The sequence below is a fragment of the Oncorhynchus clarkii genome, chromosome 6 (genome assembly GCF_045791955.1).
Source record: "Oncorhynchus clarkii lewisi isolate Uvic-CL-2024 chromosome 6, UVic_Ocla_1.0, whole genome shotgun sequence".
Lineage (NCBI taxonomy): Eukaryota > Metazoa > Chordata > Actinopteri > Salmoniformes > Salmonidae > Oncorhynchus > Oncorhynchus clarkii.
In genome coordinates, this window is record NC_092152.1 from 12,591,937 (window position 1) to 12,612,557 (window position 20,621).

Genomic DNA, 20,621 nt, shown 5'->3' on the forward strand with positions numbered 1-20,621 from the left:
CCTCCACTCTTCTGGGAAGGCTTTCCACTAGATGTTGGAACATTTCTGCGGGGACTTGCTTCCATAAGCCATAAGAGCATTAATAAGGTTGGGCGATTATACCTGGCTTGCAGTCGATGTTCCAATTCAACCCAGAAGTGTTCGATGGGGTTGAGGTCAGGGCTCTGTGAAGGCAAGTCTAGTTCTCCACACCAATCTCAAAAAAACATTTCTGTATGGACCTCGCTTTGTGCAAGGGGCATTGTCATGCAGAAACAGGAAAGGACCTTCCCCAAACTGTTGCCACAAAGTTGGAAGCAGAGTCTTCTAGAATGTCATTGTGTTGTAACATTAAGATTTCACCAGACCATTATTTATCCTCCACCAAACTTTACAGTTGTCACCATTCGTTGGGGCAGGTAGCGTTATCCTGGCATCCGCCAAACCCAGATTTGTCTGTCGGACTTGTCAGAGAACGCGTTTACACTGCTCCAGAGTCCAATGGCGTCAAGCTTTACACCACTCCAGCCGATGCTTGGCATTCCGCATGGTGATTAGGCTTGTGTGTGGCTGCTCGGCCATGGAACCCCATTTCATGAAGCTCCCGACGAACTGTTCTTGTGCGGATGTTGCTACCAGAGGTAGTTTGGAACGTGGTAGTGAGTGCAACAGAGGATAGACTATTTTTACCCGCTTAAGTGGTCCCATTCTATGAGCTTGTGTCACCTACCACTTCACGGCTGAGCCGTTGTTGCTCCTAGACATTTCCACTTTACAATAACTTACAGTTGACCAAGGCAGCTCTAGCAGGGCAGAAATTTGACAAACTATGACAGTGCCACGTTGAAAATCACTGAGCTCTTCAGTAAGGCCATTCTACTGCCAATGTTTGTCTATGGAGATTGCATGGTTATGTGCTCAATTGTATACACCTGCCAGAAACAGTTGTGGCTGAAATAGCCAAATCCACTCATTTGAAGGGGTGTTCATGTACTTTTGTATATATAGTGTAATTTGTCATGAAACCACAAGATGAGGGTACACTAAAACATGCTACCTCTCATTAGCATACAAAATAGGAGAAATATAGCATCTTGTGGTGTAGCCTACCATTAGCACATAGAAGTAATACCACAATGAGACATGATTTTACACTGGAAAAGTCATTTATTTACCTTGCAGTGAAAGGGGGAAAAAAACTAATTTCACACCTGTCATTTGGCATCATACCAGAAAAAAAAATGCGATGACGTCAGTCAACTTGAAATGTATCTTTATCAGAGCGTTTATTAAAAGCCTTTTCATGACTTCTGCAGTTCAACACATCCAGGAGTTGGTGTGTGGTAATACGAGTCATGCATAACGCATGAAGACAGTAGAGAATAACAGTACAAACAAGGAGACCCTGAAGAATAGGAGTGGCTTAGTTTGTTTTTGCAGTCAATGTTCTTCCTTCTGTGGTCTTCATAGATCGGACTCTGGACCCTTTTTCCCCTTCCTGTTTCCCTGCCAATCAGAGGAGACCAGGAAGTATAGAATGAGTACAGTGTCTTACATCAGTAGTTTGGTGGTTAGCTTGTCAGGGTCTTGACCGTCTACAAAGGCTTAAGACCGCTCAAGAGATTCAGCATTTCATGATATGATAAGACCGGCTTGTAAGTTGTTACCAAACTAACATCCTTCAACTGAACTACACTAGTTAGCATGGAGACTTATGGTAGTGAGTTGGACTGAGTGAATGGTTCAGTTTTGTGTCAGTCTAGTAGTGTCCCGTTCTGGAGAGTGAGGACTGCTGCAGCTGCACTGTTACCTTGGTAATCTTCCTAGGGGTGACTTCCTGGCTGATCTAAGAGGGGAGCACACACACTTGACTCACGGCTTTACACAGGTTGAACAGTAAAACAAACAAAAACTGTAGCCCTAACTCCTCTCTCAGAACCAGGCGAGAGCTGCTGATTTTAAAATCAGGCAGTGACAGTTAGAGGCACTATGTTAAAAATCGCTCCGCCATTTCCTGATTGCAAAAATGTGAATAATTTGCGACAAAACAAGTAAGTATAGTGTAGAGAAATATTGTACCATCTAAACCACTGTGTAATATATTTTCCTTAACCAAAAATATTGTTGTTTCAGCTGTTTGAAGCTGCTGTACAAAACCGAAAGTAAAAGACAAAAAGAAAACTTCAGAACAGGAAGCATAGAAATAGCACACATAAAACAGATGTACCGCTTCTTAGACTTGCTTTCAATGAGAATGACATGTGATGGAAAATGTTATGTTTGTGCTTTTCTAATAACCAATTTCTGTCATTTCCACGACAGATCTATAACACCCATTTCTATGTGAATTTAGTCAATTCGCCCAAAACACTACATATTGCAGCTTTAAACTAAATATGTGTTGTATTAAGTGCCACTTGCAAGTGTGATGAGTATGTAATGTGCCGTTCTACCTGATGGTGTTTTGGCTGATCTGTTTGTAAACCTTTCACTTTCGACTTCTCTTGTTCCAGTGAGGCATGTAGTGATGTCACCTGGAGAGTGAAATAAAGGTATTTTAACGAGGTCGTTTGCCTTGCATGGCAAGTTGAAAGGTTTGAGACACACACACACACACCTGTGAAGACAACTCCTCTTTGATATTTAGAAGCTCTTCCACCTGCAGTAGGATCTCGGCTTTATCTTTCACTGTGGAGAAAGGGAGAGAATAAGTGAATGAGAACGTGAAGGCCTACCTAATGCATCAGTAATGGATTACAGTAGAGTCAGACTGAATTAGGAGTGCAGTAGCTGTACTCACTCTCTCCCTGCTGCAGCATCTTCAGGAGCTGGGAGTTTCTGGCTTTCACTTCTTTGTATTTCACCTGAGGATTGAGATCAGGAGCGGAGCCCATGGGGACCATATAGATTCATACACACATATAGATTTACACCAAATGTTGCTGATGGCAGTATTCTGTCCTTTGTATTTTAGGCATTCTCCATTGAAGCCTAGTACCAGTATCCCTACAATGACTCACCTCCCATTGTGAAATGACCTTCTTTAACTTGTCAATTTCTTGGTCTTTCTTCTCCAGATCGTCCTTTAGCTGCTCAGTTCGAGGGTCCTGAGAGGTGTGATGGGAGTCACAGTTAGGCTCTGAGAGATAAGTTACACTGACCTCCATGGTCTTACCAGCAGTCACTCAAAGGTCGTTTTGCGAAAAAAAAAATGTTTTTATTACACGAAACAGATTTGCAGTCGGCCTTACCGGTTCATGCTCTGTTGAAGTCGTGACCTCGAGGCCAGTGCTGTTAGAAAACTGCTCACGTCTTTTTTCCTGCTGTACGATTTTGCTAACGTCATCCTCAAGCTTGTTGAAGAACTTGTCTTCTGGAGGTGCGGGTGGTTTGGGGTCCTAGAGAGTGATGTCATCAATGGATTCAGAATTTGAATTATGACATCATACACAATTTGCGCTAGTTCACGTCATATCACCACCATTCCATCACATTCATCCTCACATGACAGGGTTTAAACTGTCGAAGCACTAAGCCCAACAAGACAACGTTTTTCCTCACCTCTTTCTCCTGCTTCTTACTCTGATCTGGAAAGGAGAATCATGTTTTTTAAGTCGAATACAACATGTCAAGTATTAATGAATTGTTTTTATGTCAAGTATTCATAGGTTGCACCTCCATCACGCCATTGTTATGAACGTTGTCAAGCCGCCCTCTACTTGCTGCGCTGCAGTGGTGCATAAACCTAGTCTACGTTTTCATCTAAATTACACAATAGTGCCTTGAAATACAATAACATTGCTAAAGCAGTAAAATATTTAATAGGAACCAACTTTGCCAACATGATCATGTCATCAATTTTACTTTACAATGATGGCAATGTTGTCATCAGCTAGCAAAGTTTGTCAAAAATATCTAGCAATGCTAACATTAGCTAGCCAAAATCAGGTGGCTTCCCCTCAATCTTAGCTAGTGAACGTTATACTGAAGTCAATCTGGTGACATCAATATTATGACAAAAGGTTTTCCTACTAATTATTTGTGTCCTTTTGAATGTCATTGTATTTCCAAGCCAATGTAATGCACTTGATGAAACTTTCACCAGCACTCACTGACAGTCGGGCATCAGTTCAAAAACAAACGTTCCAAACAATAGTGTGATTAAACATGCAACCCATGAACGTCATAAAAGAAAACAGAATAATAAGATGAGTGGGACAACTGAGAAAACAGTGAGACATGTATGGCATATCTACGCAGCACCTTGGCATATCTACGCAGCACCTGCTCGAAGTGGATTGCTAAGCAAGTAGTGCTACTGCTATGATGGCACAGTATCGATGACGTTGGGCAGTGTTCAATGTTAACACAAGTGTAGCTCTCTGCCACTGGTGGTCTCACCCCCCTCCGCCTGGAAGTCCTTCAGAGAGACCGTCATCTTCTTGTCTTTTCCCTGCTGGTTCTTCTTCTTGTCCTTCTTCCCTACTGCTGCTCCTCGGGACTTGGGAGAGGGAGTGTCTGTACCATCATCATCCTGACAGGAGGCAATTTAAAAGAACAGCATCTGCTTATATGGAACATTCATTAATCTCCCCTCTCTCCATGGTTCAGATTTTTGTCAAATATATGTTTTGTAACAGCGTGCTGCGATGGGGGCAGTGTGGTACCTGTTTATGCTGCTCAAACTCCAGTTTACTCATCATCAGTGCCTTCTCCAGGTCGGCCTCATAAAGCTCACTTGTCAACTGCATTTGGCATAAACAAAGCCAAAAATAAAGGATAGGTCAGATGGGGACTATCAGGAAAGGGGAACACCCATGAGCAATACTCATGCCCATGTCAGGTGTTATCATGGGCCCTGTTCAGAAACAACCCCTATACATTAAGGACTAAGCAATCAATATAGATCTGGTTTTTTTGGGGGGGGGGATATGTAGCCTAGCAGTTAAAATATACCAATGTGCCCTTGGGCTAGGCACTTAACCCTAATTGCTCTTGTAAGTCTCTCTTGATAAGAGTGTCTGCTAAATGAATAAAATGTATTAGTAATATAGCAGGACCATATTTATAACAACTATTCAATCCTCTCAGATCTCAACAAGTGTCTGGGGGGATAGGTTGTTTCTGGACAGGGCTCTGTTCTTAGTGATGGGGTGTCTGTCGGGTTCTACCTGGTTGTCCCTTTGCTTCCATTGCTGCCAGCCTTCCGGGGGCATGGCTTGGTCCCCTGCTGCGGGATGGAGCAGCTCATTGGCCACACCCTGCAGAGACAGGGAGGGGGGCGGGGCAGAGGACTTCTGAGGGAGCTTCTTAAAGGCAAGATTTCTTAACTGGGGACAGGAGACAGGAGTCATTATCAGTCCTCAAGCTCAGGTAAATTAGTGAAAGTGAAACCTTTGAGAACCGACAATGGAAACACCAGAAATTGGTGTTGACTAGGGAGTTGAAATGCCTCTGCCAATCACCTCATTGGCCTCGCTCTGTTGCTGCTCTTTCTTCTTCTTACGCTTTTCCTTCTTCTTGTCGTTGCTTGCGGTGGATTTCCCACTGGTTGTCTTTCCGGGCCGAGTCTTTCCAGAGTCCCGGGCGCCTTTAGTCCTTCCTGACTCTGAATCGGAGTCGGAATCAGAGTCGACCTGGAGCAGGGCAAAGCGAGAGGCTGTGGTGTGGACGGAGATCATTGCTGACGCCATCTGCTGACCTGTGCACAACCTAAACCCAGTAAGATACACACAGGAAGAAAACATGCACGTCATATTAGGCACCTGCTTAGCGACAAAACCATTCAAATCTAAACTTCTCCAGTACAACTCCAGCAATAAATCAAAAAACAACAATATGGAAAACGGACACAAATGTGAATGCCTGGTTCTACAATAAGCTACACTGCCTATGTCTGATCTTTAATGAAAAAAAATGTACTTTTGCTGTGTAGCCTAGTAGGAGTTAGCTACAAATGGCATGCCAGATAATGTGATACAAGCAGATCCTTTTGGTGTCCATTACTGGGCGTTACAGGGAAGTCCCATAAAAACCGCCATAGATTTCTCAACTAATAGCCTGCTCTTGCTGATACTTTTTTCACCGAATCGAAAACAAAGAAAATATCTTAGAAATGTCTGTTTCCAGTTGTAGGTGGTTTTTACAAAAACTCAGAAAGATATTACATGTACCGTCGTGGCCAAATGGTTTGAGAATGACACAAATATTAATTTTCACAAAGTCTGCTGCCTCAGTATGATGACAATTTGCATATACTCCAGAATGTTATGAAGAGTGATCAGATGAATTGCAATTAATTGCAAAGTCCCTCTTTGCCATGCAAATGAACTGAATCCCCCAAAAACATTTCCACTGCAGTTCAGCCCTGCCGCAACAGGACCAGCTGACATCATGTCAGTGATTCTCTCGTTAACACAGGTGAGTGTTGACGAGGACAAGGCTGGAGATCCCTCTGTCATGCTGATTGAGTTTGAATAATAGACTGGAAGCTTCAAAACGAGGGTGGTGCATGTAATCATTGTTCTTCCTCTGTCAATCATGGTTACCTGCAAGGAAACATGTGCCGTCATCATTGCTTTGCACAAAAAGGGCTTCATAGGCAAGGATATTGCTGCCAGTAAGATTGCACCTAAATCAACCATTTATCAGATCATCAAGAACTTCAAGGAGAGCGGTTCAATTGTTGTGAAGAAGGCTTCAGGGTGCCCAAGAATGTCCAGCAAGCGCCAGGACTGTCTCCTAAAGTTGATTCAGCTGCGGGATCAGGGCACCACCAGTACAGAGCTTGCTCAGGAATGGCAGCAGGCAGGTGTGAGAGCATCTGCATGCACAGTGAGACAAATACTTTGAGGACGGCCTGGTGTCAAGGGCAGCAAAGAAGCCACTTCTCTCCAGGAATAACATCAGGAACAGACTGATATTTTGCAAAAGGTACAGGGATTAGACTGCTAAGGACTGGGGTAAAGTCATTTTCTCTGATGAATCCCCTTTCCGATTGTTTGGGGCTTCCGGAAAAAAGCTTGTGCAGGGAGAAGACAAGGTGAGCGCTACCATCAGTCCTGTGTCATGCCAACATTAAAGCATCCGGAGACCATTCATGTATGGGGTTGCTTCTCAGCCAAGGGAGTGGGCTCACTCACAATTTTGCCTAAGAACACAGCCATGAATAAAGAATCGTACCAACACATCCTCCGAGAGCAACTACTTCCAACCATCCAGGAACAGTTTGGTGACGAACAATGCCTTTTCCAGCATGATGGAGCACCTTGCCATAAGGCAAAAGTGATAACTAAGCGGCTCGGGGAACAAAACATCGATATTTTGGGTCCATGGCCAGGAAACTCCCCAGACCTTAACCATTGAGAAGTTGTGGTCTATCCTCAAGAGGCGGGTGGACAAACAAAAACCCACAAATTCTGACAAACTCCAAGCATTGATTATGCAACAATGGGCTACCATCAGTCAGGATGTGGATCAGAAGTTAATTGACAGCATACCAGGGCAGATTGCAGAAGTCTTGAAAAAGAAGGATCAACACTGCAAATATTGACTCTTTGCATCAACTTCATGTAATTGTCAATAAAAGCCTTTGACACGCAAGGAACCTCCTCTGGTACAAAACATGGATTTAATATCTTTGAGTTTTTGCAAATGGAAACTCACATTTTTAAGATACTTTCTTGATTCTGTGAAAAAAGTATCACCAAGCAGTGGCGTAAAGTATTAAGTAAAAATACTTTTAAGTAGTACTTAAGTAGTTTTTGGGGGTATCTGTACTTTACTATTTATATTTTTTGACAACTTTTACTTCACTAGATTCCTAAAGAAAATATTGTACTTTTTACTCCATACATTTGGAATGCTTAGCAGGACAGGTAAATTGTCAAATTCACACATTTATCAAGAGAACATCCTTGGTCATCCCTACTGTCTCTGATCTGGCGGACTCACTAAACACAAATGCTTCAGTTGTAAATGATGTCCAAGTGTTGGAGATAAATACATTTTTAAAAAACAAGAAAATGGGGCTGTCTGGTTTGCTTAATATAAGGAATTGGAAATAGTTTTACTTTTGATACTTTTTAAAACCAAATACTTTTAGACATTTACTCAAGTAGTATTTTACTGGGTGACTTTCACTTTAGTAATTTTCTATTCAAGGATCCGCCCCCTTTTAAAATTTAGCCTAAAATGACTTTCCCCAAATCTAACTGCCTGTAGCTCAGGCCCTGAAGCAAGGATGTGCATAATCTTGGTACCATTTGAAAGGAAACACTTTGAAGTTTGTGGAATGTAGGATAATAACACACAATAGATCTGGTAAAAGGGGGAAAAAAGGCATTATTTTGTATTTTTTTGTACCATCATCTTTGAAACGCAAGATCTTGGCCACTAGATGGCAGCAGTGTATGTACAAAGTTTTAGACTGATCCAATGAAGCATTGTATTTCTGTTCAAAATGTTGTACCAAGACTGCCCAAATGTGCCTAATTTGTTTATTAACAACTTTTAACGTTCAAAATTGTGCACTCTCCTCAAGCGGGGCGAGGCGGCAGGTAGCCTAGTGGTTAGAGCGTTGGACTAGTAACCGAAAGTTTTCAAGATCGAATCCTCGCGCTGACAAGGTAAAACTCCGTTGTTCTGCCCCTGAACAAGGCAGTTAACCCACTGTTCCTAGGCTGTCATTGAAAATAAGAATTTGTTTTTAACTAACTTGCCTAGTTAAATAAATTTAAAATAAAACACATTTAAAAAAAAAAAACAATAGCATGGTATTCTTTCACTATAATTGCTACTATAAATTGGACAGTGCAGTTTAATCTAACAAGAATTTAAGCTTTCTGACAATAACAGATATGTCTATGTCCTGGCAAATGTTCTTGTTACTTACAACCTCATGCTAATCGCATTAGCCTACGTTAGCTCAACTATCCCGTGGAAGGGACACCGATCCTAAGAAGTTGAAGGTATCTTTACTTTTACTCAACATGACAATTGGGTACTTTTTCCACCACTGTCGCCAACAGGCTATATTAGTTGAAAAATCTATGGCGACGGTTTGTATGGAACCTTCCTGTAAACGCCCAGTAATGGGACACCCAAAATATTTGGTTATATCACATTATCTGGCATATAACCTGTAGCTATGACCCTACCTTATGGTGAGTAAGCAAAGTCGTAACACTTGAGTCTGGCTTCAGTGACTGGCTAGCTAGCTGGATGCAAATTAGTTTATTGCTAGTAGCTAACGTCAGTTAGCCAACTTACATGACATTATCATGTCACTCACAAGGACAGCTGGCTAGCTTGTTGCTGGCTTACCTGTCCCGCACTAGCACTTCTCTTCAGTTTAAGCTAGCCAACTAACGTTAGGTAGCTAAATTAGTTAACCAACTGGGTTTCAACGTTGTGCGAGTAATATGTCTGCTAACTAGCTAGTTGGTTAACACCGTTTCAACGTGTAACGTTAATACAACACGGCACAGAGGGTAGTGGGCATTAGATAATTTTAGATCTAGCTAGCTAACTACCGAAATAAACACTGTCCGTCGATTAACTTGGTTCAAAAGAAAGCATCGAATGTCGTTGCCTAGCTAACTCAGTCATATAGATATAATAGTTCTAGCTGGCTAGCATATTAGCTACATTGCATCCATACCAATGATGTAGCTCGTATGTATGACAAACTAAAATGCTTTTATAATTTAGAAATCAGATTATTAAAATATTGTACCGTGTATGTTTGAGTGGGAAATAATAATTAAGAATTAAAAAAGATAATTAAAAACATACTTTCACCTGTTCGAGTAGTTAACCACACGTTCACCACTTCCAGTTGCTAAAGTACCTATGGTGGCCCAGTTGCTCAAAATGTGTTCTGCAAGAAAAAAAGGGGTAATATGCGATATGGAGCAGCTCATACATAATATGTTGACTTCCCTTAAACAGAAGATGGAGACAGAGGTCTACTTTTCCACGAGACTGTATTCATGACAGCAACATGGTACCATTCATGATGATCATAATCATACATTGATTGTATCGCGATTGGCGATCTGCTTATTTATACAGCATTCGTTCAGGTATGACCACTCGTTTTCAGTATTAACAAGAAGTTTAATCATACAATGTTTCTTGGCAGTATAATCATGGTCGGGCGCCTCCATCATTTAGAATTTTACTTTAATTATCCGTGCTTATGTTATTTATTTGTTAGGGATTTTATAAATATGCATTGTGCCACCTCGACCTCTTGAAATTGGTATATGTAACCAACATGCAACAGGTGTCCTGTCATGTCTGCGAGCTTGCACCCATTGACAACGATATCCACGAGATGGCGTCTCGTGCGTCAAAGTCTGCAACGCCACCAGATCACCAGACTCAAACCAAGCCCGTCGCTATTATTTTAGCTATTATTTCGATTTTAATGTGATCAAATTGTTAAATTTGAAACGCTGTCGAGTCCATAGCGACAGGTTTAGGCCTATTCATAGATTTAGTTGTGCACAGGTGTAGTCCCTACATAATAGCGTATGACGTTACTAAAATGTGCTGTAGCCTAGACTATGTAATGTGTAAGATGTATTAATAAACAATAGGTTTGTCATATACACATACTCCGGATTTCACATTAATTAGCCTATATGAGGGAGTAGGCTAGGCCAGTATTGTATTATAGGCCTACCAACATAGTGACAGGTTTGTTTGGTAAAAGATTTTTTAATCAACCTAATCACATTTTTTTATAGGGTGAACATTAAACTCGAATTATTTACACTGGATGCTTGCCTGCTATTGCAATACTATCAGCTGTTTAACCAAACTTGTTATTTGGCTCACTGCCTCAGCTCTCTTCCTTGTTTCATTAGGCGGAAGGAGAGGGCAGATAAAGTTCTGCGCATGCTCTATAGGTTGTTTTTCACAAAATCCTCGCTTAAAGTGAGCTGAGCGACGAAAGTTCCTTGTCTTTGACTAGAGACCAACGCGCGGAAGGGCGGACGATAGCAGCACCTACTGCTGTTATTAGCCTTCACATCTCAATGAACTGTTGTCAAAGAATGCACTGATCATGCCCACTGCTTTTGCAGGGCAAAGATATTGATCAGTGTTAGAATAGTGCATTTTTTTTAATGAGATTATTTTTCATAGATTTTTATTTGTAGGTAGATATTTTTCCACCATGGTGCTAGGAAAGGTAAAGAGCTTCACCGTAAGCTACGACTGTCTCAATGACAGCAATGTCCCCGTTTTCGCAAGCGGGGATTCTGTCTCAGGTAGGGTTATCATCGAAGTCACCGGAGAAATCCGTGTGAAATCTCTTAAAATTCAAGCAAAGGGATTTGCAAAAGTTCGTTGGACTGAATCCCGAAATGCTGGATCTAACACTGCCTATACGCAAAATTACACAGAAGAAGTGGAATATCTAAACCATAGAGACATCCTAATTGGACATGAAAGAGGTAAGATAGCCTAATACAACCATATTTGTAGCTAAAGAAATCACCTTTTTTTTCCCCTGAGATGCTCTGTGTAGACTAGTCATTGTGGGTCTTGAGGATCCTCACAGAGGATGCTGATGTGCTGTCAACCTAACGTTATACGTTACAGACTGGCTAATAATGAACACAATTGAATGCATAACAGATAAAGATTGGGGACGATCTGTGAACCAGCATCACAATCACAACAACATTTTATTTGGTTTATTACTGGCTATAACACGTGCATATGGGCACATGCATGTATTGCAGGTCAAATTATCCTCGAGACATTTAAAACTACAGTAGGATGTTCTTCAATGAAATCATTTAAGATATGGGAATTTATTTTATCATGATACTTTAGAATTAGCCTGTGCTTGAAAAGGCCTACATGATTAATACAATCTATTAAGTTAGCAATGTCTGAGCTGCAGACTGAATGACAGTGGTCTCTATCCTTCCTTCATTGTAGCCTATTATAACAATGATATAAATTACAACGTTTAATCAAAAAAGTACATTGAGGTACATAGCAGTCTCCGTTTACATATTTGCAGTTTTACAAAAAAAAAAAAACGTTTTTATCGAGCGATCTTGTCATGTTTTACAATTAAGCTTTTCTTAAGTTTCCACCCATTGTTCAAAGCGGTTCAATCCTGTTCAGAAACTGGATGTGTGGGGGTTTAAGGGACTGTGCTTTCTCTCCGTTGATTGGCTGAAGTGCTCATGTGTCTTCCAATGACCTAATGCTTTTGCGGAAAGTGACAGAGAAACCTGCAATTTATCTGACCAGCCAGCACAAGGTTTACAAAGTTGCATAAAAAGAAAAATAGCATTCGTTCCATTTATTTTATTCCTTAATGTGTAGGCATGTCTGGTGTTTAGTCCTACTATGCAGCCTAATATAAGCAACATTCAGATATCAAATGAATGGCGCATTAAGTCCTGCACTTGGCTATGAACTAGAAGTTGTACAATTACCAGGCCTATCTGAATACACAACACTATAGCCTATCTTGTAGCCCTGTTGTTGTTCACTTTCAATTTACACCACTGAAACTCGGTGGTCCTAAGCAGTAGAAAAGGTTTGTTAGTCTGTTGCTAATGTACGTAGTAGATCTTTCAGCTGATTGGATAGAAAAGTCAGTCTGAGAATTTAAGTAGCTTAATTGAATATGGGGTGGAAATGCTTGCCATGAGGTATTTCATTTTGTAGGCTACAGTGTAGCCCAAACACTTATTGTCTGCTCCTGGGTATTGTCTGTACATGCATAATTGCATTTTAAATTAGTTTACAGGCTGTAATGTGTTTCTTGATGGTGAAAATAATGTATTTGATCTGTCTCTGTATGGGGAATAATGTATGCATATGTTGTTAATGTTTTATATCAATTGTTGAATAGTTTGATTCGGTTTCTTGAAATGGTCAATGCCTTCCTTCTGTGGCTTTATTAAAATAATGTATGTAGTTTATGGATCACAGTGGCGCTTAATAAAGGTTTAATTAATTGCATTGCTTCTTTGTCTGTCGTCTTTTTCATTCCTCTTTCCTGTCTCTTACAATCCCTGGTCCATGCTGCAGTAATTTACACGCTTCAGATCTTGAGGGGTTGTCCCTGATAGTGAACCACTGACTGAATGCTGCACAGTGAATGCTTAATGAGAGAGCCGGGTTGGGGAAGCTGCTCGCTCCGGTTTAGGCCGGTCTTCTCCTGCTTCAGTCTGCTTTTGAGTGACAGCTCGGCAGTTGTTTACCACGACTCCGCTGCTGCTAAGGCTGGGAGGATTGCTGAGCTAGAGGAAACCGAGATCCCGCTCTAAAGCGCGTTGCTTTCAAATAGCACACAGCAAGATATATTTCCGTACTGATCATATAATGTGTAATTAATTACAGAACACAAAACTCATCTCTCCATATTACACTACATAAGGAAGAATACTCCATACTTTCAGAGTAATAAGAATTAGATCATATATTTTACAGTTCATAATTGGGGCTTTTATTAAACAATATATATTATATATGTTCTCTCTTTCAATACTGACTTACACAATGTGTCAGTGTTATTGTTCGGGACTTTAAGGTTTTTGCTAGATAACTAAATATGTTTCTAGAAAGATCTTTAATTGCAGAGATCATCATTTCACATTTTAACATTTTTCTCTCATCATTCTCATATTACAGACCTTTCAGTGCCTTCCTGGTGTCCAATAATGATATTAATAGTTATATTGTGCTCTCTCTTGTGGTGCTATTGGGTTTTATCAGTGTGTTATATCTGTGTTGTAATACGTAGGTGTCATACTGCATATTTCCCAGGTATGCTATACATGTGTTGGAGTATTGTTCTTCTGTTGTTTCAGATGAGGACAACTCAGAAGAAGGACTCACCACTATCCATTCAGGAAGACACGAGTATGCATTCAGCCTTGAGCTTCCACAGACGTGAGGATATACACCTAACTTATCAAAAAACTGACTTAAGGAAAAACCTTTCTATTTAATATTTTTATGTCTTTCCTTAGTTGAAGATTGCACTAGAGGCTGGCTTTATGTTGTCCAAAAATGACCTGTTTTTGTACCTCCTTGTCTCTCTCTGTCCCCTCTCTTATCTCTCACAGACCTCTGGCTACCTCGTTGGAAGGGAAGCACGGCAGCGTGCGTTACTGGGTGAAGGCCGAGCTACACAGGCCATGGTTTCTGCCCATGAAGACCAAGAAAGAATTTACAGTGTTTGAACACATCGACATAAACACTCCTTTACTCCTGGTGAGCTCACGGATCTGTCTGCTGTACAGTGTCTGTATGTTTGTGCGTTGTGAACTTTTAGGGTCTTGTTCAATGTTTCAGTGGGCAGCAGAGATCTATTTCCATTGGCAGCCAAGAGAGAGACTTAAATGTGGAAGTATGACAAGTGCTTAGTTACAGGTGTTGCCTAGATATAGAAAGAATTAGCAAATGCCATTCTGTGGCAGAATGTGCTAGTCACACATTTTTTGTTTTACTAGTGGACCCCAAACCCATAGCACAGAGGACACCAGTGGACATGTCTTGTGAAAAAACCCTCATTTGGGCCATACGCTCCCAAGTGGCGCAGCGGTCTAAGGCACTGCATCTTAGTGCACGAGGCGTCACTACAGTCCCTGGTTCGATTCTGGGTTTGGCCGTGGTAGGCCGTCGTTGTAAATAAGAATTTGTTCTTAACTGACTTGCCTAGTTAAATAAAGGTTAAATATGTATATATTTTAAAATAAAACCTATCAGAGATTATGTTATGATCAGTTGGTAAAGTAGAGAAATCAACACATTCAAAACATGGTTCAAACAAAGCGGTCTTGTTGGTCATGTATAGAGGTGACAGTCGAGGGTGAATTGATCTTTAATGTTCTGTGACAGCCACTTAGTATGGTGATAACCTCTACTGCCTAAACATGTCTTCCGGGTTTATGGAAAGAAAAAATGGTTTTCTCCATGTTTTTGAGTGACGGGCTTCAGGTGCTGTGGATCCCCCCAGGGAAGATTGAGAAAAGGAACACGGAAGCCTGATTCTCAAGCTCTTACATTCCATTGTTTTCCCTGTCTGTTTCACAGTCACCCCAGGCAGGTACGAAAGACAAGACTTTATGCTGCTGGTTCTGCACCTCAGGTCCAATCTCCTTAAGTGCCAAAATCGAAAGGAAGGGATATACCCCAGGTGAGGAGAACACCCTGACTCTGTCACTCGAATTGATTAGTCATTTGTCACTCTTGTAGGTAAATGACTATAGATGACTGCCGTATTATGTTTGATGATGACATCTCAATCAAATGATCTTTGGACCGATTTAACTAAACCCCTTCTTTCTTGTCTTTGCAGGAGAGTCAATTCAGATCTTTGCAGAGATTGAGAATTGTTCCTCTCGCATGGTCGTGCCAAAGGCAGCCATTTACCAAACACAGACCTTCAAAGCCAAAGGTAAACTGAAGGAGGTCAAACAGCTGGTGGCCAACCTCCGAGGGGAGTCGCTGTCCTCGGGCAAGACGGAGACGTGGAGTGGCAAAATGCTGAAGATCCCCCCCGTCTCTCCCTCCATCTTGAACTGCAGCATCATCCGAGTGGAGTATTCTCTCATGGTGAGTACAGCTACTGACCTGGGCAGACCCTCTCTTCCTCCTTCTCCCTTTGACCTCCTTCTCCCTCTGACCTTCTCTTTCTCTCTCTCACATTCTATTTCTCCCTCTCACCTTCTCTTTCTCCTGCTCACATTCTCTTTCTCCCTCTCACCTGCTCTTTCTCCCTCTCACATTATCTTTCTCCCTCTCACCTTCTCTTTCTCCCTCTCACATTCTCTTTCTCTCTCTCACCTTCTCTTTCTCCTGCTCACATTCTCTTTCTCCCTCTCACATTCTCTTTCTCTCTCACATTCTCTCTCTCCCTCTCACCTTCTCTCTCTCCCTCTCACCTTCTCTCTCTCCCTCTCACATTCTCTCTCTCCCTCTCACCTTCTCTCTCTCTCTCTCCCTCTCACATTCTCTTTCTCCCTCTCACCTTCTCTCTCTCCCTCTCACATTCTCTTTCTCCCTCTCACCTTCTCTCTCTCCCTCTCACATTCTCTTTCTCCCTCTCACCTTCTCTCTCTCCCTCTCACATTCTCTCTCTCCCTCTCACCTTCTCTTTCTCCCTCTCACATTCTCTTTCTCCCTCTCACATTCTCATTTTCCCTCTCACCTTCTCTTTCTCTCTCTCACATTCTCTCTCTCCCTCTCACCTTCTCTCTCTCCCTCTCACATTCTCTCTCTCCCTCTCACATTCTCTTTCTCCCTCTCACCTTCTCTTTCTCCCTCTCACCTTCTCTCTCTCCCTCTCACATTCTCTTTCTCCCTCTCACATTCTCTTTCTCCCTCTCACATTCTCTTTCTCCCTCTCACATTATCATTTTCCCTCTCTCCTTCTCTTTCTCTCTCTCACCTTCTCTTTCTCCCTCTCACATTCTCTTTCTCTCTCTCACCTTCTCTTTCTCCCTCTCACCTTCTCTTTCTCCCTCTCACATTCTCTCTCTCCCTCTCACATCCTCTCTCTCCCTCTCACCTTCTCTCTCTCCCTCTCACATCCTCTCTCTCCCTCTCACCTTCTCTCTCTCCCTCTCACATCCTCTCTCTCCCTCTCACCTTCTCTCTCTCCCTCTCACATTCTCTTTCTCCCTCTCACATTCTCTTTCTCTTTCTCCCTCTCACCTCCTCTTTCTCCCTCACACCTTCTCGTTCTCCCTCTCAACTTCTCTCTCCCTCTCACCTTCTCTTTCTCCTGCTCACATTCTCTTTCTCCCTCTCATTTTCTCTTTCTCTCCCTCAACTTCTTTCTCCCTCCACTTCTCTTTCTCCCTCTCATCATCTCTCTCTCCCTCTCAACTTCTCTCTCTCCATCTCAACTTCTTTCTCCCTCTCACCTTCTCTTTCTCTATCCAATTACTCATCTCCAATGTGGTGGTGACAATTGTGAACAGACTCAGTCACGTTGAGGTAAATCTGAACATGTAAATATGGAGTGATGTAAAATGTCAAGACACTGTTATGGGCCATATATCACATTGGTACTAGGCACATTTCCAAAGGTTTCTTGAGTTCCTAGAAAGCTCTCTTAAGTTTTCCTCTGTGACCTAGGTAGCTTTGGCAAAGACATTGTCATTGTACCAGGTGTTCTCTCCATATGCAGTTAAGAGGATGAGTCTAGAATATCTGTGGCGACAGTTGTCTTAGAGGTGCTAATGACCTCTATACCCTGTCAGACTGCTTCAGGCATTCCCTTGCATCAGTGGAACACCCACATGAGATACAGAGGGAGTGTAACACTGTAGATCACACAGGTGTGTTGTTCAGTGAAGGTGGAGCTACAGTACTTACCCTCTGTTGTGTGCTGCTCACCCTCTCCAGGTGTACGTGGACATCCCCGGAGCCATGAACCTGTCTCTGAACCTGCCACTGATCATCGGCACCATCCCGCTGCACCCCGTCGGCAGCCGCACCTCCAGTGTCAGCAGCCAGTGCAGCATGACCATGAGCTGGCTAGGCATGACCCTGCCAGAGCGCCCTGAAGCCCCACCAAGCTATGCCGAGATCATGACAGAGGAGCAGAGACGGAGCCTGGAGGTGACCTCAGCCAGGGATCAGTTGGAGGGATCGCTCTTTGCCTACATCCAGGAGTTCCGCTTCCAGCCCCCTCCTCTCTACTCTGAGGTACGCATCAGCAAAACGTACACCCACTACTAAGACTAACTATTTTACATACTGCACTTAGTGAACATATTCAAGTCTGGTAGCCCGAGAGGTGCCGTTCCAGTCATTAAAGCAGTGTTTCCTTCACTTCCGCCAGGTTGATCCCAATCCTGATCAAGCCAGCCGGACAGAGGAGAGGAGATCTGACACCTGTCCATCACGCTGAAGGAAACTCAGAGCCCCGCCCGGAGATGTTTCGGGCGTTTCTAGTCGGCTCTGTTTTTGTTTTATCCCCCCCAGCGACAGCGTTCGCATGCCGCCGTCGATGTTGAGAGAAAACAAAACAAAGAAACAAACATGGATGATACCACGGTTGAACGAAGCCCCTCCCACAGAGAGAGGCACAGGAAGTCAGTACAGGAAGACTTCCTGGCAGCCTGCCTGGCCGAGGCACGGCTAGACAAACACACACCTGACCTGTGTAAAAAGAAACCCCTGTAGTGGAGACAGCCTTGGTGGAGTGATGATGCCGTGCCAGGGCCCTGTCTGCCTATAGCTCTTAATATCCTGCTTTCTTCTGTAACCATGGCATACAGACATGGCTCTCACACAGAGCAGAACTATCATGTCTGAGCAGAAAAAAAAAAGAAACAGGAAGAAGAGAAAACAATATAAGCACCACTGTCTGGAGAGCTGAGCAGCAGAGAGACTACCTTCTTCCTGTCTGAAGAGCTCAGCAGCAGAGAGACTACCTTCTTCCTGTCTGGAGAGCTCAGCAGCAGAGAGACTACCCTCCTCCTGTCTGAAGAGCTCAGCAGCAGAGAGACTACCTTCTTCCTGTCTGAAGAGCTCAGCAGCAGAGAGACTACTTTCTTCTTGTCTGAAGAGCTCGGCAGCAGAGAGACTACCCTCCACCTGTCTGAAGAGCTGAGCAGCAGAGAGACTACCCTCCTCCTGTCTAAAAAGCTCAGCAGCAGAGAGAATACCCTCCTCCTGTCTGAAGAGCTCAGCAGCAGAGAGACTACCCTCCTCCTGTCTGAAGAGCTCAGCAGCAGAGAGACTACCCTCCTCCTGTCTAAAGAGCTCAGCAGCAGAGAGACTACCCTCCTCCTGTCTGAAGAGCTCAGCAGCAGAGAGACTACCCTCCTCCTGTCTGAAGAGCTCAGCAGCAGAGAGACTACACTCCACTTGTCTGAAGAGCTGAGCAGCAGAGAGACTACCCTCCTCCTGTCTGAAGAGCTCAGCAGCAGAGAGACTACCCTCCTCCTGTCTGAAGAGCTCAACCGCAGAGAGACTACCCTCCTGTCTCATGAGAGATTTTTGCACATGTTATTCTTGGCTTAAGTTGTGTAGTTCTGTTTTGAAGAAGAAAAAATTATCCCTTATGTTTTTTTCAGCCTAGTAACATGCTGGACGAAAGAGACTGCAGGCTTAACGCCTAGACTCCTTATCCGCACAACTTCGAACAACGCAGAGAACATAGATACTTGGGGGAACGCAAGACTGAAAAGGACAGAAACAATGCACTGACCTTGTTTAATCTGTTTTAAGATGTTATTTTTCTTGGTCACATTTCCTTAATGACGTGTAGACAGGACTTGAAAGCAGCAGCACACTCTCCATTCAAAAGCTATTTTTCAATGTCTCCTCAGTTGGCTTCCTTTTTACTCTACTAGATTCTGTCTTTTGATTTAGTTCACAACTTAGAATGCCTTCGATCCAATCATATGTTGCTTTGTGTTTATGTTGCACTGTGTTCTGGAGTAGAGGAGCCTCAGGCCAGCACTTGCCACTCAAGTAAAGCATTAGATGAATAGACTTGTCAGTGTGTGTATGAGTATGCGTGCGTGTGGAACATATTAGAATGCCCATCCTCAGTGTCCCCGTCCCTCTACTCACAGCACAGAGCGACGCAGGCTTACATACTGGCAAAAAAACACTGTAATAGGTGGTCTTCTCACTTGGCAAAAAAAAACAAGATGTTTTAATTGCACTGTTTGAAATAGTAAAAGGAGGATTTCTCATATTTTAAAATAGTATATTACCAAAACAAGAGAGAAGAGGAATACACAGAGCAGCAAGGTAGCTTCCGAAGACCAACAACATTCCCTTTTTGTCCATACTTCACTTGCCGACTTCATTCACCAACCACATCATTTTCCAGACCAGTGAAGACTGAAATGCTAGAATTATATATCTAAAAAAGTAAGAGTACATGGTATGATCTGCTTCTAAAAATGGGGCAGATGCAAACCCAGGCTGGCAAACTGCTGGGGAATAATGGAGGCTGGTGGGAGGAGCTATAGGAGGATGGGCTCGTTGTAATGGCTGGAATTAATGGAAGGGTGTCAAACATATAGAAACCACATGTTTGACCCCGTTCCTTTTATTCCATTCCAGCCATTACAATAAGCCCCTCCTATAGTTCCTCCCACCAGCCTCCACTATGTTAGATGTTGCTAAAGCTCCACTCAAACTGGCCAGAACAAATAGTGGTAGGTTGACATGAGTAATACATTGGTTTTCAAACTCATTCAACACCTAGACCAGCTAGACCAGGGCTCTGGCATCATCTTAAACAGGTACTTTTTGATAATAAACACAAACAAACTAGCATTGATGGTGGGAGGTCTGTAAAAAGTCTGGTAACACAAAATACTTTCTGATGAGAAATGTAGTCAAGCAGTGTTGGGATGGACATGAATGCATTATTTAATCTTCTAAGATTAGAGACTTTAAAAAAAAAGTTTACCGTTTTGAATTAGTTGACACAAGTGTGTATGTTATGTTTTTGTGCTCTGTTAAGATCCAGCTAGAAAATATAAGGATACTGCTTACAGTAACAACAAACTAGGAATTCAAGTGATCTTATCTTAGTGGCCTTGACACAGATCTGACCTAATTATGATGCTTCATTATCCAATGTCTAAACAATTTACAACCTTACTCTTTTTTTCTCTCTT

At 42.6% G+C, this 20,621-nt stretch overlaps 2 protein-coding genes across 4 annotated transcripts; one reads left to right on the plus strand and one right to left on the minus strand.

Annotated features, from left to right (window-relative positions):
* Positions 1–1,126: 1,126 nt before the first annotated feature.
* LOC139410633 (G kinase anchoring protein 1) lies at positions 1,127–9,863 on the minus strand. Of its 3 annotated transcripts, none has more exons than XM_071155976.1 (12): positions 9,775–9,863; positions 5,445–5,691; positions 5,151–5,309; positions 4,647–4,724; positions 4,381–4,513; positions 3,541–3,566; positions 3,231–3,377; positions 3,000–3,086; positions 2,780–2,843; positions 2,597–2,667; positions 2,433–2,513; positions 1,127–1,485 (listed from the first exon to the last, which is right to left on the minus strand). In XM_071155976.1, exons 2-12 carry the CDS (start codon positions 5,670–5,672, stop codon positions 1,444–1,446), a joined length of 1,116 nt encoding a protein of 371 aa, XP_071012077.1. In that variant the 5' UTR covers positions 5,673–5,691; positions 9,775–9,863; the 3' UTR covers positions 1,127–1,443. The 3 variants fall into 3 exon arrangements, with proteins under 3 accessions (XP_071012077.1, XP_071012078.1, XP_071012076.1); XM_071155977.1 differs by having other exon boundaries at positions 9,781–9,827; XM_071155975.1 differs by lacking the exon at positions 1,127–1,485 and adding an exon at positions 1,539–1,825 and having other exon boundaries at positions 9,781–9,827.
* A 1,057-nt stretch (positions 9,864–10,920) lies between these two features.
* LOC139410634 (arrestin domain-containing protein 3-like) lies at positions 10,921–18,309 on the plus strand. Its single transcript, XM_071155978.1, has 7 exons — positions 10,921–11,444; positions 13,830–13,911; positions 14,088–14,235; positions 15,058–15,160; positions 15,323–15,579; positions 17,377–17,679; positions 17,816–18,309. The coding sequence occupies exons 1-7, from the start codon at positions 11,165–11,167 to the stop codon at positions 17,882–17,884; spliced, it is 1,242 nt and encodes a 413-aa protein (XP_071012079.1). The 5' UTR covers positions 10,921–11,164; the 3' UTR covers positions 17,885–18,309.
* Positions 18,310–20,621: the final 2,312 nt, after the last annotated feature.